The sequence below is a fragment of the Nipponia nippon genome, unplaced genomic scaffold, assembly GCF_047370975.1.
Source record: "Nipponia nippon isolate SJK-2023a ecotype South Korea unplaced genomic scaffold, ASM4737097v1 scaffold_2, whole genome shotgun sequence".
NCBI classification, from domain to species: domain Eukaryota; kingdom Metazoa; phylum Chordata; class Aves; order Pelecaniformes; family Threskiornithidae; genus Nipponia; species Nipponia nippon.
In genome coordinates this window covers 29299268-29317911 of record NW_028262336.1, presented here as the reverse complement: position 1 = coordinate 29317911, position 18644 = coordinate 29299268, and the positions used below count along the sequence as shown (strand labels likewise).

At 41.6% G+C, this 18644-nt stretch overlaps 1 protein-coding gene across 1 annotated transcript; it reads left to right on the top strand.

Moving 5' to 3' along the window:
• Window positions 1–551: 551 nt before the first annotated feature.
• On the top strand, window positions 552–3804 carry LOC104020164 (claudin-8-like). The gene has a single exon (XM_087756998.1). It carries the CDS (start codon window positions 2285–2287, stop codon window positions 2951–2953), a length of 669 nt encoding a protein of 222 aa, XP_087613124.1. The 5' UTR covers window positions 552–2284; the 3' UTR covers window positions 2954–3804.
• The last annotated feature ends 14840 nt before the right edge of the window (window positions 3805–18644 follow it).

The window sequence follows — 18644 nt, the reverse complement described above, 5'->3', positions numbered from 1 at the left end:
TTTCTGCAAGCAGTTCATCTTCTATACAAACCAAGCCTTGACTGTCACAGAATGTGATTTTATGCATGACCTCAACAGCTGACCCTCCCAGAGTCATGTAAGGAAAAATGATTTTAGAGCAATCCTGCTAGATAAAGCAGTCAGATAAACAGATTCAGGGTATTAAGCATGGTCTGTTCTCCAGCTGTGTATACCTTCAAGAGCTGACTGCCTGAAAATGTTGCACAAAGAGTATTTCTGTTGAAAAAAATGACATTTAAATGTTAGTTTTGAGAGGGCTTTTCCATAATAAGTTGATTTCTTTTTTGAAGTTAAAATAACAAATCAAAAAACAGTTTTGAGAATTTCAGAGGTAAATAGTCCTACAAGATGAATAGAGACTGTACTCAAGTACAAATAGCACAGGTGTTGTGTGCAGTCTTCTTCTAAGGGAGCAGTCTCCTGCCAGAGAAAGGAGTTTCTTTTAGACAGGTAACCATCTATGACTTCTGATTTCAACTCTACCACCTCCTTCTTTGTGGCATCGAGCAAAGTGCCTTAACTTTTCTGCATCACGGGATTCTTTTTTTATGTCTACGGAAGAGTGATGCAATATTTATCTCTCTATAAGAACAAATCTGATAATGTATTTAGTTTCTAAAGGTTACATTTGACAGCTGAAGACATTTTTTCTCTCCAGGTTCCTGCTAGCAGACTTGAAGGCAAAAATGAATTGCCCAGATCCCTTGGGAGTATTTTCCACAGGGACATGTAACATTATACTATATAACTTGCATTACCTGGCATTCCTTCCTTGCAGTTAGTAGCTGTAGGAAGGAGGGGATTTTGTGGGCTGCACGTGGTTTAGTTGGGCAATTCACTTTTCATGGGTTTTAGCTTTTGCTTTGAATATATTGTTTAGGCACCTAAGGCTGTAACTAAATTAATACCATCAAAGGCAATGTCTGATATTTCCAAAGACACAGAGCCCATAACACTACAAACCACAAGCAATCGAAGAATATGTCGTTCTTCGACAGCACTTCTAGGGGCCTTCATTGTCTTTGTGGGCCAACACTTTTTTTTTTTTTTTTTACTAACCCCATTGGTTCAAAGAGCTGCAGTAACCAGAAACACATCAATTTCAACAACACCCATGAGCTGTCATCATATACTATTATCTCAACATAGGGAGAAGAAAGTAAATAAAACCATAATGCAGCAGTTATTCCTAACTTGCCCAAGGCAAATCAGTCTTTGGTGTGCATTTTTGTCCAGGCTTGTAGCTATTTGTGCAGGCTGAGATACATGCTTGTGGGAGGGATCTCTGACTTCATTCAAGGTGCATTGTACAGTGAAAGAAAAGCTCATCCTTTTCATATTAGACAACTGCCGACAACCCCTCCTAACGTTACCTGGAGAAGACTATTAGTATGGAACATAATGACAACACTATCCTTCTAATGGGGAGAGAGTCTCATAGAGGATTATTTCCTAACAGCGACCTTACTTGTGTGTTCAAAAGCAGAAGCTGTGAAACTCTGCCAGCTATTTTCTTTGTCGTCCTTGTGAATTATGTAGCTGGTAAGAGTAAAGCTTTGATGTTGATTGGAATACTTGACTTTCCGGTACCTGTCTAATATCATGATTATACTTTTGTATTTGATCAAAATGAGGAATCTACATTAACGAGCTACACCAAGTACCTCTTAGCTTCATTTTAAAAAAAAAATAATCAGATATTTTCCCAGGGTTGGTGCACTTAGAAAGTAAGTCCCACCCCAAGTCCAAGTTTAGCTTTTGTCATAAGAACAACTGTAATGACCTATTTTACATAATATTTTAACAGATGGAAGTTCAGACTTTCTTACTAAATTTCAACATAGCTGCAATCTTGCAGTTAAGAAATTATTAGCCCTGTAATCAGGTATCTTTAATTGAATCCCTGACACTTAATTATAGCATCATTACAGACACACTATGAGAAGCAGTAAAATCAACTATGACACACCCCTCCTAGTTTCCCATTGGCTGGAAACTTGTTAGGCCTGATGGGTAGGCGCTGTAGTCAGAAGGGATTTCAAAGCAAATAAATAGCAGGTCCTTCTAGGCAGTCAGAAATGGATTTCCACCTGTCTGAATCTCAGACTGGAGCGAGCTGCTTTTAAAAAAACCCAACAACTTACCATATGAGGAAACTACTGGAGAAAATATTCCCTCTCATACTTGATATTTCTTCTATGAAAAAGTGATTTTGGAAGACTTTTTAGGCCACCTCGCTTGAGGTGTCTTTTTCAGAAGAAGCATGGCTTGCTGTGTGTTACAAATCACTGGTTTAATATTCGGAGGTGTCGGCATGGTCGGGACGTTGGCAGCCACAGTTATGCCACAGTGGAGAGTTTCTGCCTACATTGATGGCAACATCGTGGTGTTTGAGACCATCTGGGAAGGACTGTGGATGGACTGCATCAGTCATCTGGGCATCAGGCTGCAGTGCAAATTCTATGACTCTGTCCTGGCTCTCCCCCCACCTTTGGAGGCATTCAGAGCCCTCATGTGCATTGCAGGCGTCCTGTCAATCATTTCCTTTTTGATGGCCATTGTTGGTGTGAAGTACACTCACAGGGCCAAGGAGGATCCCCAGGGCGTCAGTATCTTCATACTGGCAGCTGGAGTTGCCTTTCTCTTGACGGGCATCCTTGTTCTGATCCCCGTGTCCTGGACTGGAGGTGGCATCATTCGTGACTTCTATGATCCAAAAGTCCCTATGCCACTAAAACGAGAACTAGGAGCTGCTCTCTTTGTGGGCTGGGTGAGCACTGCACTCCTCATCGCTGCGGGAGCAATGTACTGTAGCTTCTGGTGCTGGGCTGATACATCCTCAAAATCCAGGTATCCATCGCTTTCTCGTCACAGATTGCACAAACCTGACTTTGCAGGAGGGCCATCCCTAAGCGTGCATGCCTATGTGTAGTTGCTACATGTGATCTTTCTGCTTAGCATGTCGATATGTACTGGTTGACTTCAGTGTCTAATTAAACTCTGAGTCTGTAATGGAGGAACAATTTTGTTCATTTGCTATTTACTGTTGACATACATATCTGTTCTTGAACATGCTTATAGGAAATGTTACTACATGGGCATTATGTTAGAGCATAGTCAGAAGAAAAATCTCACCATTTTATGGGAATGAAGAGTGGCATGGGAACACCAGCAGCCAGGAGTCTCTCAGAGAATATGAGCAACATATGGTTGGGCTGGAAGGAAGGCAGCTGCTGTGCAACAGCACCATTGCCCTCCCCTAAACCCATGATGTGCAAAGGGAGCATTGCATTTTGCTCTAAGGAAAGTCTTCATAAGGACTGCTCTAGGACAGTGGTGAGAAGCATGGAGTTGGCAGCATGGCTAAAGCAGCTGCTGAATGAATGGAGAAGCCACCAGCAATCTAACTTCCAATATTGGCACACAAATGTTCATGCTCTCCCATCAGATGCCTCTATGATTGGCTATGGATTGCATTGCTGCTTGTGGAATTGATGTATCCTTCTTATCTCTTCTGCAGGGCACAGAATCCAGCTCATGGAATAATAAAATTTTTAATCACTTCACCAGACTTTGCCGTGAATGTATTAGCTTTCCGTTGCTTGCTACCTCTCATCTTTTATGACTTCTCCTGTTCTATAGGTAGCACCTTCTCTTCTATAAAATTCAGGACAGACCATCTGCCTTTATGCACTTTAAAGCACTGTGCTAATGTAAAGTATAATTAAACAAGCCAGGCAATGTAAATGTGTAATCCCCACTTGCCTGTCGGAGGATCAAGAGTTCCTGCCTACATCTTCCACCACACCCACGAAAGCCAAGCCCGATGTTGTTCTGACTGTTTTGTGTTCGCAAGACTTGTCTGAAAATGCAGACTGAGCAGCCTGATGTCTGTCTGTCCATTGTGCAGAATTCAACAGTATTTGCAGCTGTGCATTTTTTTTTTTCACGGCTGAAAACTTGGAACCTGCTTTCGACAGTGTCCATGTCGCAATGTTGATAAGTGACCAAAGAAGGTCCAGTTCAAAACATTTTTTCTGGTTCTTTACACAATAGTAATGGATAGTACCATTTCATTGATAATCTCATGACACAGGTACTCAGTTTGATTCTTTTTTGTGTCTGTGACTGGTATCTGAAAAAAAAGGTGTAAAGACTTTGTTGAGCAGAGCAATGTCTCCATATATTAATTTGACTGTTCAATTTAAAGCAGAACATGGAAAGCTGCATTTAATTAAACAAGCCTTTTATTAACTGGACTTCATATGAACCTAAATGAAACAGTGCCGTTGAACACAGATATTCATTATGTATAGTAATGAATGTGCATTTACATTTAAGACAACCAGCTCAGATCATTTAGTGGGAATTTTCTAGTCACCGGAAAACAGGTTTACTGTATCCTGCTCATCACTTGAGCAGTCAAATCAGCACTAATTAATTCCAGATGAGTCTTTAAGAGAATATTTGTAAGTAGGTTTTCTAGTACCAAAACATGTATTTTTTATATTGTCTTATATCTGCTGATGTCTGTCACAGCAGCTGTCATTGGGTCAGACAGCTCATTCCAGTGGAGTCATTCTGTTGACTTTGGTAATAATTTATACTACCCTCAGGACCTCCACCTATTATTTTATCGTATTTATGTTCTATAATACATATTTTGTTTAATAAGGAACTATTTGATGAGTAAGCCAGGAAAGTACTTTTTGGATTCATTTAGATATGACATTTGTGATTAACAAAGCAGAGGATGAAGGCATCTGCAATGCAAATTTGATACATATTTATATGTAGGCAATGGTTTTAAATGATGACGTATTCAGTGTAATGTAACTTTATGCAGATGTAAGTGCTTAAGAAGTAATTAAGTGCAGTTTTCTATAACATTAATTAAAGGATCCTGAATGCTTTCACTATCAGTGGGTTCATCTAGAAATCAAATTCGAGCTGGGTGTGCCGTTTCCACTAGTAACTTTATTTTCAAAGAGTTGAAAGATAAAACTGTTTTATTTGAGCATTTAATATTAATTTCAAAGAAAACCTAAGCTTTTTACATCTAACATTAACACCTGATGGCTGCATATTGCTCCATTTCTCTCTTTTACCAGTTGATCAAAAGATGAGCTCAAACAAAATCTCTAAGCTCAGACAACCTTGCGCTTATGTGTGGGTTTGGAATCTGACCTTGATTCCAAGCACTGTAGACCCACCCAAATATGTTTAAGAGTCTGTGACACTAAAATTTCTGAATTTGTTGCAGGAACAAATTTCTCATAAGAAGCTAAACTGCAAGAGATGTAACACAGTGGTTAACCTCGCTTTGAACAGAACAGAAATTCCTTTATTGTAGATTCTGGTGGGGAACCCATATAGATGATTACTAGATATTCTGCTTCTGTATGCGAGGAATGCATTGGCTGAGTAAACTGTATGGGTCCATTTGCATCTGCTAAGGGAGACAGAGTTTTTCCTTCTCCCTTTTCCCCTACTCAAAACTTGTGATGCTCAGAACTGACTAGTTGGAAGCTGCAATTTGGAGGTATGAGCAAGAAAAGGAAGTTTTAAGGGCTCTAATGAAAAACTGTGGCTGAGCTTTGGAAACAAACTGCTGCTGTTCATGAGTTTTCTGAGGGTAACAGGAAGAGCTTGGCTTGAGGGGAGTGTTGGAGGAGCTTGCACAGATCTCTAGTGCCCAAGGCTGCACCTTCTACCTTCCTTCTCCAGGAGAGCTCCTGCCCCTTCTGGGTTATATCCAGCCAGACCCGGTCTCAGGTAACCCTGAGTGTCTAAGGCGACTCTTGGAGCTTATTTAGATGGCTGAACATGTCCTTTCTGAGTGAGACAGGTGAGGAGAGGATGCTCAGGAACACATGTAATGCAGCAAAGACATTTAGGGAAAGGGCCACCTCTTCTCTCCAGGATGCAGGAGGGTGGTGGCAACAGAACATTGGTTACACACTATGTGATGGAGGACCAAGTGGAGGCAGGGCGTGAATAATCACTATTGACTTGACTTTTCTCTCAAAAGAAAAGGCCTGATGTGGGTGTCGTTTGATGTGGATGGGCCAGGGGTTACTAAAACGTTGTGTCAGGTTTTCATGTGCTGGAGCTCTGCTTTCATTGAGGAGTGGAGGTGGCAAACTTGCTTTAGTGATGCTATGTTCACATTCCTCTAGGCACAACTGTGAGAAACTTCAGGCCTGCTGTATTTGTTAATAACTGCTGATTAAATATTGTGGTTAAATAGCTAGTTTAATATCCTGATGCTATCATATACTTCAATATTTTGTGATTGCAGGACAAAATGACTTTGGAAATAAATGTGAATACCTGAGATTTTGCTATGTATTTGAAATAAATGTATGAACCTTTCAATTTCTTTTTTTTTTTTTGTTCTTTTACCATTGTATCATTGTTTCTTTTTTATATTAAAGTGAATGAATGTATTTCCCCATTGCCAGGGAAAGACAGCTTCAGTATTTTTATAATGTCCTTTTCTGATTCAGTCTTGGTTTTTACATTATGCTTTGGGTTTTGCTAGATAATAAACAAAGTGGGTCTGATTCCTTGGGAAATAAAACACACAAAACTGATTTAGTGCTGACTTCCAAGATTTGCTTATAAGAAGTTTCCTGAAGCAAATCGATATTTCAAGAGCTGGTCCCGAAATGTATATTCATCTCTGAGATGAAAAGAAAAGATTCTAGAGCAAATAATCCACCACTAAGATGCTGCCAAGGGAATATATTTGTGGCAAAAATGATGGCTTAGCAAAACATTTCATTATAAGAGGAAGGTGAATCAGACAGGTTTTGAGACAAATAAATGCATGCAGTCATCAGTCCTGATATGCAGACACAAAGCTCTGTGTGAGGGACATTAAGACAAAACAAGTTTGTGTTAAAAAATGTTACAACTCTCCTGAAAATCAGTGTGAGTACTTACAAAGTCAGAAATGGGAGCTTGATTGTGTCCTTCTGATTGACTGTAACCATCCTTTTGAAAAAGGCACAAGAGGTCTTTTCAGGAGAGTCCTACGTCATCTGTGAAAACTGGGACAGACCTGAGCCACCAAATAAATAAACAATTCCTTTCTTTTGTATCTTGTATGGAAATGCTGTCTGACTTATACACTTTGCTTTCCTGATTTGAGTCTCAGAATCTGAGTAAGACTAACTTGACACTTTATGACTACTTTAAGAAACAAAGAGCAAAAGAAAACAAGAAATACCCTGATAAGGGTAGGACATTTTCAGCTGAAAAGGTCTGTGTTAGTGCTTCCTGCATTCAGTTGCCACTTGCAGAAAAAGTTCCAACTGTCAATGAGGACAAACAAACAATATTCAAAAACACAAAGAGTTCATTTTTAGCAACACCAAGGAACAGAACTGGCTAGGGAAAGAGTTGTGACAGCAGTATTAAACAAGCCATGTACACCCTCAGAGTCAGCATCAGAGAGTTTGTTCAATTCTAGGGATCAGAATGGATTGAAGCTGGTGTGTACTCAGTGACAATATAACCAATTGCATAATTTTTAAAACAATTAAAGGAAAAAGAGAAAACACTATATCGAACTCAGCTGTTTGTACCAGAAGAAAAGCAGAACGCAAAAGGTTACCTGAGATTCTCATCCCTACGCTTCCAGCCCTTTAAAAATGAAAGACTGAGCTAATTTTATCATTAGGCTTTTTATTCTTTTATCTAGTCATTTGCCTGTCCCTCCAAAAAGGCTTCTCACTTAATGTGTCATCACCTGAACAGTTTGAAATTTTGAGGCATTATAGAAAAGTAAACTTGACTATGCTTTTACTTTCTGTTACCAGCGAGTTCAAGTAGTGAGTCGAATGGCATGCGTGTGCTGATGCAGAGACTCTGTATCAAAGTGACACTGCTCTTCAAAGCGCCTCCTTCATGTGGGCCCTGCAAACCAGAACAAATCTTGCTGGCAAGATGAGTTTTAAGAAGTGTCATTTTAATCAAGGATTCTGGATCTGTCTGTTTTCCAGGAGTGCTCACCGCTCAAGCTGTAATGATTGCTGCAGTGACAAGGGAAGCAAAGCTAGAGAATCTGGATGCAGCTCCCTGCTCTTAGACGGGAACTGACAGAATTGGCCCAAGATGTTTGAACTAGTTATTGTTCATCCTAATGCATGTACGCTTCCCTTGCCCCAATAATTTCCAAGCAAACACTACCTGTGTATCAATCACTAGAGATGAATTTATCATGCAGTTCCCTTCAGCATTCCCTTTTTTTTTTTTATTTAAACATCGCCCTTCACCTAAACAACAACAAAAAAGAGCTCACAGCAATTTAACTGACAAATCCAACACCTTTGTGCAAAAAAGATGTTTCAAAAATAGAAGCCATAAACCCATCAAGTTCTGCTCCATGTATCAGCATCAGTCAAACTGAATAATACATTAAGCTTGCTAAATCCCTGTTGCCCACTTCTGCTATGGACCTTAATCTGTGGTCTTTGTCTCAGTTACAGTGAAGCAGTCCCTGATTGCCAAATGACAAAGATGATGAGTACATTAGTGTTTCAACTTCTGTCTGATGGATGAGTGACTGACAGAATGATAAGCTATGTTTATTCATTCAGAGTTTCCACTGTAATGCCAGATGGTGCTGGGAGATAGAAAATAATCTCTAGACCCCAACAAACATTGCTTCACATACTGTCACATTCATTCTGAATTTAGCAAAAATTGGCAACATAAACTCCACGTGTTGAAGAAAAGTATATTGTTAACTAAGTACTTTTTGAGAGGCCAAATTTCACAGGTTAGTCTGAGTCCTGGTCTCTCACTGGCACATCCAAAATGCCAAAAGCAAACTCTTTTTAAACCAACCTGGTTGTTGCTGCAGCCATGCAAGGGGAGTTGAAGGGAAGGCCAAGGCTGGTGCTAGAGCTCCTGCCTGCAGCCCCAGGACAGAGGGCACAGGATGGTAGACTGCCTTTGCAGGGCTCTTAAGGGAGAGAACGCTGCTTCCCTCATCTGAATGTGCCCTTGTGGGGGCTTGACCTTGGCTGGCTGCCAGATGCCCACCCAGATGCTCTCTCACTGCCCCTCCTCACACTCTTCCCCTGCTCCACCATGGTGCCTCCAGGGGCTGCAGGGGGTCCCTGCTCTGGAGCCTGAAGCACCTCTTCCCCCTCTTCCCCTCTCCCCTTGGTGCTCGCAGGGCTGTTTCTCACACTTTCCCCTTCATCCCTGGCTGCTGGGCAGCGTTTGGCCCTTCCTTAACCAGGCTTTCCCCAAGGCACCGCCATGGTGGCTGTGGGGCTCAGCCGTGCCCTGCGGTGGGGCCGTTGGAGCCGGCTGGAACCGGCTGTGTCCGGCACAGGGCAGCCCTGGCCTCTCCTCACAGAGGCCGCCCTGCAGCCCCCTGCCAGCGCGTGGGCACCTACAGCCAGTACGGCTCCACTGAAAGTTTCCTCTTAGGGCGCAGCAGTGACAGGTGGCTGCAGGGCCACCACGGTGGTGCAGCGCCCTCCCTCCCCACCAAATCTCAGCCTGCAGCCCTCAACGAGGTGAGCCGCTCTGGGTTGGTGACGGTGACTGGGGTCGGCCACAGCCCAGCCATCACCAGGTGCCACTGCGGGCCCCAGGCCTGGCTGGGATGGCAGCCCCCAGGGTGAGGGTAGCACTGGAGGGGGACAAGGCTGCAGCTGGGTTGCGTGTTGGCACCATGTCAGAGCTGGCCTTGGGCACTGGCAGCCAGACCCTGAGGGGAGTGGAAGAGGTTGCGGAGCCTCGTGGTGCACTGTCCCGATGTTTCCCATCCGTCACAGTCTATCCCAGGTGCTTTGTGTTCAGGCCTGAAGATCTCCTGGGGTCCTCCTGCCCTCCGGCTTGGCTACAGCCGGCCAGGATGGGAGCAGTGAGTGTGCCCAAGAGGGGTGTTGCTCTGCACAGCACCGGGTGGAGAGCGCTGATGAGATGACCAGCTCACACCGTGGATGTGCACAGACACCTCTCGCACTCTGTCCCCTCTGCAGCAGAGGGACTGTACGGGTTTCTGGATGTCTGTGCTGCTGTGTTGAGATGTGCCTTCTCTCCACCAGTGTTTGCCCCCACTTTCCAAGTCTAATTTTCTACATGTCTCTTCAAGCAGGAAAATGCAGTGATTATCAAAGTAATTATCAAGAAATGGAGTTTGTGGAGTAAGACATTTGACTTGCCGAGGGATCTGTACAAGACGATGAAGTCTTGGTTAACACAGGCAGCAAAAAGCACTGACCTGTCTCCGAGCAGAGAAGCAGCGACTTCTTCTCCCTGGGCTCACTGCACCCACTACCTGGTTGTGTGCCACCCAAAAAGCTGTTTGACACCCCACAGTTTGGAAACACTCCACTGCCAAGAGCTAATTACATGCTAATCTTTCTTTGAGTGATGCCTGTGACAAATTATCCTTCAAGAGAGACTTGAGCATTCCTGTGTAATGCACTGTTTGTAAACCCATGACTCAGCTGGCCTGGTGGTATTAGCATGTCATTTCAGACCCATACCATTTCACACTGAGAGCCAAAACAGCCTTAAAACCTTTCAGGGTGAAATAAAGGTATAGGGATGTGAGACTTCAGAGATAAATGTTCAAGTTGTTTTAGTACATTTGTGAGTTAGGAGTGAGGGTAAAGTTCAAACTTTATTAAAACCAATTGAAAGGTTCTTGCTATGCCCAATAGATCTTTTAAGCATCAGACATGTCAGCATCAGTTATAGTTATTCCGGATCAGCTATCAGTGGTCCTGGAGGTGCTTGTTCAGTTGCTCAGAGTTTCATATAGGGATGGATAGCACCCTGCGACTGCCTGCTGAAATTCGTGTTGGGGTTCTTTCTCCTTTGCCATTTCTGGAACAACCCTCCCAACTCCTCGTATATGTACATGCAGACACAGACACAGGCAGTGGTAGAGACATGATGGCCATGTACACTGAAGTTATTTTCCATAATTTAAAAAGTGTTTCCAGATTACACAATCTGTTATATCATTGGTAGACTAAATGTTGTTAAACATGGAGTTTTTCCAAAGATTAGAAGGACATAATCAAGTACAGTTTACTCGCTGTGTATTTACTTCCTTAATTAGCAGCTGAAAATCCACCCCTCCCTTCAAGATACATTTTGGGATTTTTTTTAATTATGTTGTCCTGTCAGCAGGGGAGTTAATGAATCCAGGTTTCATCCAGGTTGGTTTACCATTTCCCTTATGGCAGCTTGCACTGAGGGGCAGCTGGGCACAGGCAGTGCAAGCTGCCAGACATCTTCTCCAGTGGGAAGGGGACACGAATATGGGGACTGGGCACAGCCATCCCCTCACCAGAGATCTGCTGCCCAGGCCACTTGCCTCTTCCTCCATAGCAGCCTTTTTTTTTTCTGACTCTCTTTAAATATTTCCCCTGAAATCTCCAGTAACTAATTTATCCTTGAGGCTTTGACCTCTATGTCAAAAAGGATTGAAATTGGCTCACAGGTACTAGAGTTGCTGGGGGAGCTGGACACACAGACAGAATAACTGCAGAAGACTAATTTTCATGAGAAGGAGAGCTGAAAATGTGTTTTGAATGAGGTCTGACACTACCATATTTTCCTACTTTATTTATGTGGTAGAACGTGTGGTTCCTAGCACTTCTATGAGAATTACCCTAGTCAGTTAACTTCAACCTCCAAACCAGCAGGTAACAAAAGATAATCTTTTTCACAGGATCTAGATTAGTAATGGTTATTGGTGTGGTCTTTTCCTTCTCGAAATGATTTAACAAGAATAGATTCTTTTTTAATGCCAGAGTATTGTAAAAATCTTTCCAACAATGTGATGTAGAACTCTCACATCTAGGCATTTTTATCTTCCCATCACATTTTGAATATGTCAGTGCATTTATTATTGAACTTTCATTTTACATTGTATGCCTGTGAGTGTATGCAGTTGGTTGCATAAAAAGTTATCAGTTGGCATCAGCAGACTAAAATAGTGGTATCTACGTGTTGGAATAACGTCATGTTTTTGACTATGCAGCTTGCTTTACTAGCAGAGCATTGCTGCTCCAGGAAATCAATGCAATAGCACTTTAAAAATGATTACTAATATTCTATATTAAGAGAAGGAGATAGAGAAATAGAAACGGCCAGGTTTCTGTTTTATTGGGCAAGATTTCTTCAGGTGAAGAAAAAATCATGCCTTGATGAAAGCCATAAAGCCAATGATTTATTTAAGACTTGATGACCTAACAGTACCATTGAAGAGGAAAGAAAATAGCAAGATCAAATTATTAGCTCGATTAATAACTAAAACTGCAGTTGGGCTAAAAACTGTTTAATAACATGATTTTAGAACAGCTGAAATACTGGGTTTGTACTGCTCTAGAATGTTTACTTTTTTCCCCGATTCTGTACAAAACGATTAATTGATCTTTAATTAAGGGAGAAGGTAAGATGACCCAGGGGAAGGGCAGAAAAGCCAATCTCTTTTAAATATTCATAACATTCTACATAATAGTCAAACTATGAAAAGCTCATACCCTTTATAACAGATAACTATTAAATTTTACTAGGACGTAGTTGTTTTATTTTTCAAACTAATTACAAGAACAAGGACTGTATGTGTACCTGAATGAATTCAAATTGCTATTTATTTGTTCAGAAGCATGTTTAGCAGTAGCAATAATGCAATTGCTAGCCACAGGAAGTGTATTGAGGTCTAAATCAATCAATCAATCTTAATAATGACTGAAAACAAAATTCAGCTTTCAATATACTGGAGTTCTTGTTAAAAAAGATTAATTTCCTGCCCCTTTTAAGCTAAAACCCCACACCCATGTTTTATTTATATGCTTGAATATTTATTTTTATATTTACTATTAGCATTAAGTTTTACTACAGCTTGTCTTTCTGTTGTCAAATCATAAATCTTAGGTCCCCCAAATTCCCAGTGCAACTATTTATTCAGGAAAACCAAGTATTCTTCGGTTACTCTGCATTCTTATTTTGTGACAGACTGGGTGATCAGATTATTTGCACAGAACAATTTAGTTCTGCCAAGCATCTTCTAACAGAAGTGTTAGAGGATGCCTTAGACTTTACTGAAATCCGTACATAAAAATAAAAGCAGAGTTTGAAGGTAGGATATGTGATACGGGTGGAAGCAATAATTATGAGTGGGTAAGGGCAGAGAAAGGCAAAAACTTATTTTAAAAGGATAATGACTGAGCAGAGGGAAGCTGGAAGGTTTTGAGAGCACAGAAAAACAACACTGGTGGCATTTGGAACACTGTAATAAGAATTACAGTACTTGCACTTGAAATGTCAACACATACATAGTGTTTTCTTGCAAATAGCAGCCAGACTTCAGAAACGCTACGAGCACCTAAATGAGAAGAGTCTGTGCTGGGAAACGTGACCGTCCAGACCACACCAGAAGTACAGGGCGAGACTACCAGAAATTAGTGCTTAGTCATTGCTTTGTGTCTTTAAATCATTCTCCGTGCATTATGTAACATAATTTCTGTGTTTTCTGAGAGACCGGGAAGATATGTGATTCTGGTTTTGTAGAGGGAGGAAATTTGAAGGCCCTGGTTACGCAATGCACACAAGCACATGCTTGCCTTTGCTAGCTTCTTGCGTGCCTGACTAAACTGACGCCCCGGTGATTTCTTAGGTTTCAGCAGCTGGGAAGCATAACAGTGTTAGCACTTCCAGGACCAGATTCCTCACATGCACCCTGTCAGCTCCATCAGCGCAGTGAAGCCTGAACATTATGTACCACGCAGAGGACGAGGCTAAGAAATACCTAGTTCTCAGCTATAAGATCAGACCACCCAGCTATGCCCATAATGGGTAACTAGGAAGAATAAACAGTATAAAAAAGAAAGGTGTGACAAAAGACAAATTATTTCCAACAAGGAGATAAGCTAATAGGATTTAACGAAGGTTTTGTTGGTGACTGGGAAGCTGATGGGCCAGAAGAAATTGTGCAGCTGCAAAGTGGCTCACAAAAGAAGGAATGATTTAAAATACGCTTGTGTATGCCTGGGATTTAAACACATACACAGATCAGTGATGGCTGTGGGACCTCATTCAAAACTCAGTGAAGCCAATACACTCCAGTAATACCTCTGGGTGCTGCATGGAGCCGTCATGTTTCTCATGGGACTGTATGGGCTCTGTCAGCGTTGAAAAGTCTTCATCAACATTTTGTATTTTACATCTTGACCTGCTGCCAATTCCTGGTGGAGCTACATGTGAGTACACGTGAGGGAACGATATAACTACCTATGCCAGCAGCTTCCTGTCAGTGACTTTGTCAAATGCTTTTGAAAGGCAGAAATAAATCATAAAGGATTGCCTTTCTCTTACATCTGTATTAGCTCAAAGAATTCTAATAAACGGGGAAGGGTGAGCGTACGTTCAGAGTCACACGGGTTTGTCTCTGGCAGAGGACATTCTTGTTAAATAATGCAGTGATGAAGCAACAGTTTAAGAATATAGATGGAGAGATAAATAGATGTTTCGTGACTCTCACCTTAATTACCTATTCATCAAGTATAACTGATCATGCAGAAATGCCACCTGGCTTGCAATATTCTGGGTGAAGGAACACCGACTAATCCCCAGTATTTGGGACCGGTAGCACTTTTTAGTAACAGATTAAGTATTTCTGTTAATATTCCTACTTCCTCATTCTTAATTTCCCACAGAGCACTTAGATGAAATCTATGGTCCTGGCGACTTGTTGCAGTGTAAATGATCACTTCTGCATCATGTCTTTTCCAAGAGCTCTCTGTATATGACAGTGCCTTATCCATACTGCTGGCCAACAGTAGCTCTGAGGCAGGTATCTCCCCTATTTGTTCTTCAGTAAGTCATTTACCCTTTTGGGGGGCTTTGGTTCTCCTTGAATTGGGCTGTTTATTTGCTGGTACTGAGCTCTTTTACAGATTTTCAACTTCTGAAGTGGATAAAGAACTCAGTGTTGTAGGTTTAATTGACTTCTGTGTATCCATTTTATCTTTTCTATCTGCTTTGGTACAGTGTCTCAAATGGACAGCATATACTGAACATCTATCTAGTCTCTGTTTCTCCAAAGCCCTGCAACAGGCACAAAACAATTCACTCTTCCTGTAGTATTATGTTATACACTGAAACTTGACTGACAATAATATTGTTTCAGAATATTCAGAGCTTGCTTTGTATATTTCATACGATCCTTTCTCTTGCTGTAATTAATTCTCTGCATCTGGCCAAAGATTGCATTTGTTATCTTCCTGAGCACAAAAGGTCTATTAATATGTAAATTAGCAGGTTTTAGTTTTCTTGAAGCAGAAGAACTTTTTAACATTTTAATGATAAGTTCACAATAGCAGTCCCTTTCTATGCTTCAAAAGTATAAGTTTTGCTTATATTTCACTACAGAATGCCAAAGTAAGAGTCAGATTTTTTTACAGCAGGGAAGATTAATACTGGACAGCCTAGTTTCTCTGCCAGTGGCTGTGGAGAGTTATCAGCAGAAGCAAGCATAAATGTGTTGGAAATGAATGAATTTAGGGAGTTAAATCCTGAACTCTGTAAAAAAAGAGCAACATGTGTAGTAGCACTCGGAATGATCCAAGGGGACAGTCACCTGCCTTGGTTATATTATGTCCGGTATCTCATACACCACACACACACACAGACACCCCACCCCGTGCCCCAGGTTGCTGGCAGTAGGTGCACGACCCACAGGCTAAGACAGAAAAACACAGGCTCCATCCACCCTAGGGACCCAGAGGGTATCTGTTTTAACCAGGATCATAAGTCAGCGGAGCTTTATGAAAGTTAGTGGAATTAAGCATATACCAGCCAAATGTCTGGCTCTTGGAGGGGACATTTTCATGAGGATATTTCATGGATAAAAAGAGGTCCTTTCCTTTGACTGCTGTCAATATAATAGAAACTTTCAGGCTTATTATATAAGAAAAAAGCTGAAAATTCAGACAGCAATGATTAACCTGGAAGTCTATTTCCTGGAAAGCTGTATGATTTCTAAAATGATGTATTTAACCCTGCTGCATGGATGTCCAAAAATGTGTGTAGCTGTGGTGCACCATCTTCTTTACCAGCACACGATGAAACAAGAAGTTAGATTTCTACCTGAATACACTTTGTGAGGTCTCTTCGCTGGTAAGATTTCCACAGTCCTGTAAATCCCCCACCAGTGGAGTGTGGTTTGCACTGGTATCACCTCCTCCAGTTATGAACTGGCACAACCCATGGAAACACTGGCCTGCTAGCAACAGCATTAAAGAGGTACAAGACTCTGCATGGCACACGTCCGCTTTAGCTCAGCACAGGACCAAGAGCGAGGGCAGGGGCTGAAAGGGGGCTTCCACTAGCAGTGGCGATTAGGGATGCTGTCGGTGAGGCAACTTGCTAGCTAGCTCTGTTGTCACCTGTCTGGAACAAAGACTGAGAGAAATTTCTGTAAGGACAAAATCAGCAAATGTGATTATAATTGCCGAAGACACATTTCTTTAACCTAAATTTGACACGTACCTGTTTAGGTAATCTTGCTACTTGCATTCTAGGAAATTCAAAGGGTAGATCTTTTTGTGCGTAAAGCGGTTCGCAAAATTGTTTTCCCATGTTTTAAAATCTAGACAAACTCATCCTCGTAACGTTAGGGTCTTGCCAAGACAGAAGAATTTGGCCCACTAGGAAAGTTAAAATTTAGAAAGTTTAGTCTAGGCTGCAGACATATCCAGCTTTGTTCAGTCTTCATCATTTAGCTTGGAAGGTGATTGGGGTAGGATAACAGAAATACTGCAGTTATTATGAATACTGTCAAGTGAAGACACAGATTTCAGGCATGGATTGATAAACAATTATTCTGAGTACCTCTGTATGATTAAATACACTTCTGTCTGTTTTGTATGTTGCACAAAGAAACGTGTGCAGGACTCCCCTTTCCTCAGGCTATTTTCTTCCTCAAAATACATTTTCCTAATCTTTTACAAGTATTTTGCTCCACCTGTGCTAGAAGACCCACTGACATGGTTGACAGTTAACTATTTCTCTTAGTCTTCTCTGTCCCTGCATGTTGAAGAAGCCATGGCAGCAGCACTACCAGGGGAAATAAAATTGACGACCACAATTCACAACTCTCCCACACACAGAATAGAAGACTGTGTTGTAGTATCTGATCTACCAACCAGGCTTGCGCTCAGCAGATCCTTTTATTCATTTTCTTTAATTGGAGAGCTGTGGCTAGCAGTGCATGTCATGACCCAAGGCAGCCCCACTAAAACAAATATTGAATAACCTTAGTAGTAGAAATTCATCCTACTATGATGAAGGAATTTTTAGAGCAAAGTTTATGCCCTATGGCTCTACACTAGCTCTAGATAGCCCAAGCCTTGTGCTAGATGACTTTCATCTAAGGATTCAGAAAACCTGTGGTATTCTGTACACTTTGACTTCTGGAGTCTTGCTGCTGGCATTTTCCTGAGCTGTCTTCCCCTTTATTTCCATCTCACCATCTGTTTTTCCCTCCAGAATATCTCTGCCTTTCAACCCTTCCTCAAATTTTGTTCTCCCATGATCAGAGATGGTGTGTCCCCCTGCATCCCCCCCAAAGAACACTTCCTTTCTGAGAGATGGGGAATCCTAAAGTATCTGTTTAATGTCACATAGTCTCTGGAGCCTCACAACTTAAGCACGTGCCTTATGTCTGTGTTGCATGCCAGGCAGTTACCACTGGCTACTGAAAGATGATTCTGATTTTCCTGGCCCCTGTGATACCAGTTTGCCATTTGGCCCCCGCAGCTGCAATAGGATGCACTCTGCTATGCTTTGGATGCTCTGGAGTATATGATGGGAAGTTATAGAAATTCATAAAGTGCCCTTTTGCCCTGTTGCCGGGGATGAAAAACATTTGGTATTTACCCATTTGCCTTAAAAAGAATCATAACTCAATAGGGTAAGAGGAATGCAAACAAATGCATTTATTTATGACATGCAGTAGACAACAGTTGCAAGTACTTATAAAGACCAACAAAAGAAAATAACATGCTTGAGGTGTGTTGTGATAACACAAATAAATCAATCACATGGCAAGGTGCTGTCAAAAGCTCTTGCGTGGCCCCTGGTGAGCCAGTTCAGGAAGGTCATTGAGCTGAAAGCTAATGCTGAAGTTAATCCAGCAAAAAAAAAGAAGTTATCAGTTTTCGGCCAGATCAGCTGTCTGAAGTGGCTCACCCTGTACTTAAATTGACGTGAACGCTAGTACAAGAGAAGGGTGGAGAGCCTGAACAGCCCAGGTTTCATCATCCTAAGCCACTGAGAACTGCACCTGCATGTGCCCATGTCACTGCAAAACACCTCTGTCATTTATACAAGTTTGTACAGGTAATGTAGTTAAGTAAACATCAACATGGAGTAAAAATACATACTTCATCACTAATTTTGCCCTGGGAGAGGATACAGAAGTCATCTACTCTGGGAAGACTGTAAGTTTCAGGTGACTGAACCTCAAATACTTTCTTTTGGGTATTCAGTATTGGAGAGATGGAGAGCAGTGTGTTAACTGAGTGCCTCACTTTGAAAGTTCTGACATTATTTTGAATTAAAGAAACAGAAATTTT

What these genes read in the sequence shown, in the direction of transcription:
- LOC104020164 (XM_087756998.1), top strand. Translation starts at nt 2,285, where the DNA reads ATGGCTTGCTGTGTGTTACAAATCACTGGTTTAATATTCGGAGGTGTC.